Source organism: Carcharodon carcharias, chromosome 13, assembly GCF_017639515.1.
Source record: "Carcharodon carcharias isolate sCarCar2 chromosome 13, sCarCar2.pri, whole genome shotgun sequence".
Classification (NCBI taxonomy): Eukaryota; Metazoa; Chordata; class Chondrichthyes; order Lamniformes; family Lamnidae; genus Carcharodon; species Carcharodon carcharias.
In genome coordinates this window covers 1295445-1302318 of record NC_054479.1, presented here as the reverse complement: position 1 = coordinate 1302318, position 6874 = coordinate 1295445, and the positions used below count along the sequence as shown (strand labels likewise).

At 43.9% G+C, this 6874-nt stretch overlaps 1 protein-coding gene across 1 annotated transcript; it reads right to left on the bottom strand.

Annotated features, from left to right (window-relative positions):
• Nucleotides 1–3352: 3352 nt before the first annotated feature.
• LOC121285652 (histone H2A, sperm-like) lies at nucleotides 3353–3703 on the bottom strand. The gene has a single exon (XM_041202309.1). The coding sequence runs from the start codon at nucleotides 3701–3703 to the stop codon at nucleotides 3353–3355; it is 351 nt and encodes a 116-aa protein (XP_041058243.1).
• Between the last annotated feature and the right edge of the window lie 3171 nt (nucleotides 3704–6874).

Below are 6874 nucleotides of genomic sequence, written 5' to 3'. Positions count from 1 at the left end.
AACATTCACTCCCTCCACCACCAACACACAGTAGCAGCAGTGTGTACCATCTACAAGATGCACTGCAGGAATTCACCAAGGCTCCTTTACAGCCAAACCCATGACCCCTACCATCTAGAAGGACAAGGGCAGCAGATAGATGAGAACACCACCATCTGGAAGTTCCCCTCCGAGCCACTCACCATCCTGATTTGGAAATATATCACCGTTCCTTCACTGTCGCTGGGTCAAAATTCTGGAACTCCCTTCCTAACAACATTGTGGATTGCAGATACTGGATTCAAAGGGAATTATACAAAGGCCATCTGCATTTCATAAGCCAGGCCTGGCCAGTGGAGACTACTAGTTTGCTCAGACAAATGACACTGCGCCCTCCTTTCAAATTCTTAATAGTTGAAACACTAACAATCTCAAGAACCCAGACAGAGGAATATACATCCTTTGTCAAAGCTAAAGTGGAGAGGTCAGAATCACATGAGCCCCTAGCTGAAGGAACCTGCAACACTGTCTTGCTGTGCTGCCAATCAGGCTACCACCTTCCATCTAGCAACTCAGCAGCGCAGGACAAGGAGTTGCCCCCCATCTACACTGTTTCTACTGAGACTTTGAACTTCTGTATCAGTGCCTAAAAGACTAATTAATTTCTATGTGCCTACTGCATTGTGGAAGTCATCTCTACTGGAAAAGTGAATTATCCAGCATCAGTCTTCAACCTGCCGACTCTGTGAAAGAATACACCACTGGACTTTGATTCCAGACTCTGAACTCATATGAAACAATAATTCTTTACTCTTTGTTTTTTTCCCTTGTAAACCCTTTTCTTTCTCTATTTCCCCCTTTTATTTTCTGAGTGAAAAAGGAGGCCATGTTGCGACTCCTCCTCTCGTGTTTGGACATGTGTGAATAAATCACCCCTCTGAGTTTACCCTATCTTGAGTTTTCTACGGTGTTATTAATAGAAATCGGACCACATCAAAAGTGAGGGGGTGGAAAAATACATCACTGCTTATAAAAGGGAAAATCAAAATCAAAACACCTCTTTATGAACAGGTGATGAAAGGAAATATCAGAGCTGTTTAAATTAATCTCCTCCTTGTCTATAACACAGTAAACATTACTGTTCACTCTTACAAACCTCGGAATCTCTTCATGAGACCTATTGAACAAACCCTTCCAACAGCCCACATTGTCACTCCCACACTCACTTCACAGCATTGCTACCACTGAACTGCAGGCCAGTGGTAGTGAGAGCCATTAAACTGAATCCCACAGCTTTCCCATAGGAAGGTGGCTCTCATTCCGGAATCTCTGCCTAGTTAGAGAGACCACAAGTGTATATGCAAGTGACGAGATTGCTGTTTGAAAGGGAAGTGAAAGCCACAGATTTCCCTTGGACAGGAGACGTCAGACGGACAGAGGGAGCTCTCACCAGTTACCAGCTGGTCACTCCAACCCCTCACTGGCTGGTCCCTCTGGCCCTTCACTCCACCCCATCATTCCTGCCCATTACTCCGCAACATCACTCCCACTGCTCACACCACCGGCCCATCGCTCTGGAACCTCACTCTGGCCAGTCACTCCAGCCCTCACTCTAGCCCTTGGCCTGGACTCTCTCTACACCTATCACTCTGGCCAGTCACTCCAGCCCTCACTCTAGCCCTCGGCCTGGACTCTCTCTACACCTATCACTCTGGCCAGTCACTCCAGCCCTCACTCTAGCCCTCAGCCTGGACTCTCTCTACACCTATCACTCTGGCCAGTCACTCCAGCCCTCACTCTAGCCCTCAGCCTGGACTCTCTCTACACCTATCACTCTGGCCAGTCACTCCAGCTGATTACTCTGCCTGATGGGCATTGGACAGTCAAAATGCAGCTCAGCCTTTATGTGATACGAGGTTGGGTTTAACAAAGTCCTGAACTGTTTGTAACATTGAGCAATTGATATGATGAATATTACCCGCATTGAAATATTTCAGTTTTATTGACACATAACGTGCCTGTAAATTATGATCATGAAGTCATTAATGATGTTATTGGTTAGAGTAAAGAGTCTCTAGTGGCAGATCCGAATCCCAGTCTGCATCTTCTGAAGGAAAGGCTGAGGAATGTTTGATGGGAATGGATCCAAGATTTTGGTATTTGACAAAAGCAGCTTTTAGGAAAATACATTTTTTGATTGCAGTCAACCGTTTAATTCAAGCAATAAAGCTAGAGAACTGTTAATAAAAACTCAAGGGGAAATAGTCGGAGATACCAGAGGTACACTGCCGTAACACAAACAGATTCATTTCATGCACTCAGCCATTGAAGAGTGCACAATATAGAAACTTTCAGCCCAGCAAGCGGCCACTCAGCCCATTAAATATGGACTAGAACAGCCTAAACTAGTCCCACCATCCCACAGAGTCAGTACTGAGGGAGTGCCACACTGTCAGAGGGTCAGTACTGAAGGAGTGCAGTGCTTTTGGAGCAGCTGTTTTTTGAATGAAAACATAAACCAAGCCTGTCTTTACAGTCTGGTCACTTTGTTGTATAAAGAGCCTCAGCTGAACATCCTTAAGATTGACATTGTTCTAGAATAAAATCCCTGCATTCAAGCAGACAGGATCAAAGCCCATATCACGATGTGGCAAACTCTGCTCCATGGATTTCAGCTGGGTGTGTTGCTGCAAGAGGCACCAAGTTGTCTCAGTCCACCAGGATCTTTGTCTGAATACAGCGTGATGTGTCTGTCCTGCATTTTCAAAGCTTCTGTCAGTGTGACTTCAATTACTCAGCAAACACCTGAAAATTCCTGGGGCTTGTCACACTGGGGTAGAACCCCTTTGCACCCACCTCATGCCCATCTGTCCTCTGCCCTCCTTCATCCCAACTCCACCTAACCCTACCCCTGTCACCCTCTCCCCCTTCTCCAGCAACCAATGCTCACAATGGACCTAAACCCAATGGATATTCACACTAAGGGATTTCACATATAAGTTTACAATTCATGTCTGTTTTGCCTCGTTAATGAGTTTGGGTTTTACAGTGTTAAATTTCATTTATAACAACATTGCAGGCTTAGCGAAAGAAATAAACCTGACAGAGTCTGGATTTAATGCTCTCACCCTTGGTGACCTGTGGAAGGGTATTTAATCAGGGTGGGGTATACCACGCTGCCTTCATGCCTCTACCCTATTTAAGTACTGGACCACTGAAGGCCTGTGATAGCCTTCCCACCCCACCACCATATTGAGGCCCTGAAGTGGACAGTTAATACCCCCAAAAGATCATCGCCCCACTGCCTGCTGACATTAACTGAGAATCAGGTGCAGAGTCAGTCAGACCTGATCTTTTTCCGATCTCGCCCCCTTCAGGCGTAAACTTTGCTGTGGTGCCTGGTTTTTTTGGGCAGCAGCATAGCCTGGAGGTTGGGCAGGGCCCCACCCTGGGCTATGGTGACCCCTCTCCGCAGTTTGCTGAGCTCCTCATCGTTGCGGGTGGTGGGGATGATGCGGGTCTCCTTGTTGACCTGGGTTGTGTTTCGGGCCAGCTCGAGGATTTCAGTGGTCTGGTACTTGAAGACTGCGGCTGGGTAGGTGGCAGCTCCAACCCCGACACGCTCGGCACAATGTCCCTTGCACAGCAGCCAGTGGATGTGACCGATGGGGAACTGGAGACCAGCTCTGGCGGAGCAGATCTTGGCTCCTGTGCCTCTGCACATTGTAGACAATTGTAGAATATTAGGGGATCAGTGGGGCTCAATGGGGATGATAATATTTGGAGAGAACACACCCAATGGACCACAGAATCACAGAATGGTTACAGCATGGAAGGAGTCCATTTGGCCCATCAAGTCTGTGCTGTGTTATGACCTTGGCTTATGGGGTCACACCTTTTTTTGTATTCTGAAGACACGAAGAAAACATTCTGATCTCAGCAGCAAGATGTCCAGGAACACTTTTGGGATTTTAAAACTAAAAAGTAAATGTTTTATTAACAAGACACAAAGAAAACTTAAGCACACAAGATTATAGTTACACAGTTAAAATTAGTCTTACAAAACATTTTCCCAAAAGACTCCCCACTTGGTCAGATCCACAAATAAATACCTTCCAGGCAATCCTCCCTTATTGATGCTAAACTATAAAAATCCATTATATTACCCAAGGCAAACTGCTGCAGATTTAATAGAGGCATACCACACAACCTCTTAAACTCTCTCCCACTCTGCTGTGGAAATAAGACTTCAGAATAAGACTGATTTTTGCTGCTAAAGACTTTTCTGGCTTGACTAGATGCCTGATTCAAACTGTATCTTCTCCCAGCCTACAGCTCTTTCCAGGAGATCACCCCCACACTGCCAACAGCCAACAACTAAGCTCTCCAGAGTAACTCTAAAATACTTTCCCCCCTTTCATCACAGGTTCCATTGTTCTCACACATTTTTGAAACTCAATTCTTTACAAGTATAAAATCTTACATGTTTCTATTTTGTCTCCGCTTTTGGGTCAATAAAATTTGATATACACTCTTCTGTTTACCCATGGAACCCCTGTAAGATGCAAAAATAAGAATATAAGAAATAGGAGCTGGAGCAGACCATTTGGCTCTTCGAGCCTACTCCTCCATTCAATAAGATCATGGCTGATCTTCCTGTGTTTTGATTTCCATATTCCCATCTAACCCCGATAACCTTTGATTCCCTTGCCTAACAAGAATCTATCTAACTCTGCCTTAAAAATATTCAATGGCCCCGTCTCCACCGCCTTCTGAGGCAGAGAGTTCCAAAGTCACACAACCCTCTGAGAAAAATTTCTCCTCATCTCTGCCCTAAAAGGGTGACCTCTACTTTTAAAACACTGCCCCCCTGGTTCTGGACTCACCCACAAGAGGAAACATCCTTTCCACATCCACCTTGTCAAGACCGTTCAGGATCTTGTAAACTTCAGTCAAATCACCCCTCATTCTTCTAAACTCCAGCGGAAACAAGCCCAGTCTGTCCAACCTTTCCTCATAAGACAACCCACTCATTCCAGGTATCAATCTAGTAAACCTCCTCTGAACCACCTCCAATACATTTACATCCTTCCTTAAATAAGGACACCAAAACTGCACACAGTATTCGAGGCGCGGTCTCACCAATGCTCTGTATAACTGAAGCATAACCTCTGTACTTTTATGTTAAATCCCTCTCATAATAAAGGATAACATTCCATTAGCCTTCTTAATTATTTGCTGTACCTGCATACATGCTGTGACTCATGTACTAGAACACCCAGATCCCTCTGCACCTCGGAATTCTGCAGCCATTCTCCATTTAAGCAATTCTCTGCTTTTTTGTTCTTCCTGCCAAAGTGAACAATTTCACATTTTCCCACATTAAACTCCATTTGCCAGATCTTTGCTCATTCATTCAACCTATTTATATCCATCTGCGACCTCCTCATGTCTTCTTCACAATATACTTTCCTATCTATCTTTGTGTCATCTGCAAATTTAGCTACCACATCTTCACTCCCCTCATCTAAGTCATTGATGTAAATTGTAAAAAGTTGAGGTCCCAGTACAGACCCTGTGGGACTCCACTCGTCACACCCTGCCAATCAGAAAAAGACCCTTTTATATATATATATATATTTATTTTAATATATTTTTCTTTTCCCGCCTATTTCTATTATTATTTTTAAATGTATTTCCATCCATTAATCTCCACCTTTTAGCCTATTTCGATCCCTTCCCCCCACCTACCCCCCACTAGGGCTATCTGTCACTTGCTCGTCCTACTTTCTACCCTTAATGTCATCATTAGCACATTCCTCAGCTAATATCACCACTGTCAACACCCCTTTGTCCTTTTGTCTATGACATCTTTGGCAATCTCTTCTTTGCCTCCACCTATCAGTGGCCCTCTATCCAGCTCTCCCTGTCCCACGCCCCTCAACCAGCTTATATTTCACCTCATTTCTATATATCTTTAGTTCTGATGTCATATGGACTCAAAACGTTAACTGTGTTCCTCTCCGCAGATGCTGTCAGACTTGCTGAGTTTTTCTAGCTATTTTTGTTTTTGTTTCAGATTTCCAGCATCTGCAGTATTTTGCTTTTATCATTTATATATACTCTCTGCTTTCTGTCAGCCAGCCAATCTTCTATCCATGTTAATATGTTACCCACTACACTATTCACTTCTTATTTTCTGTAATAATCTTTGATGTGGCACTTTATCAAATGCCTTCTGGAAATCCAAGTACAGCACCTCTACAGGTTCTCCTTTATCTACTGAGCATGTTCCTCCTTCAAAAAACTCCAATACATTGGTTAAACATGATTTTCCTTTCACAAAACCATGCTGACTCTTCCCTCTTGCCTTGAGCTCTTCTAAGTGCCCAGCTATAACCTCCTTAATGATTGATTCTAATAACTTCCCCATGACAGACGTCAAGCTAGCTGGTCTATAGTTTTCTGTTCTCTGTCTCCCTCCCTTCTTGAATAGAAGGGTTATATTTGCTACTTTCCAATCTGCTGGAACCTTTCCAGAACCTAGTGAACTTTGGAAAATTAACACCAGCGCATCGACTACCTCATTAGCCATCTCTTTTAAGACCCTAGGATGTAGTCCATCAGGACCCGAAGACTTGCCAGCCTGGAGTTCCATCAATTTGTTCAGTACCATTTCCCTAGTGATTTCAATTTCACCAAGTTCCTTTCTTCTGTTCACTAACTGATTTGCAGCTATTACTGGAAAGTTTTTTGTATCCTCTATAGTGAACACCGAAGCAAAATATTTATTCATTTCTTCTGCCATTTCCTTATTATCTACTATTAACTCCCCACTGTCACTCCCCAGAGGACCAACACTCACTTTACTTACTCTTTTCCTTTTTAAATACAT

What these genes read in the sequence shown, in the direction of transcription:
- LOC121285652 (XM_041202309.1), bottom strand. Translation starts at nt 3,703, where the DNA reads ATGTGCAGAGGCACAGGAGCCAAGATCTGCTCCGCCAGAGCTGGTCTC.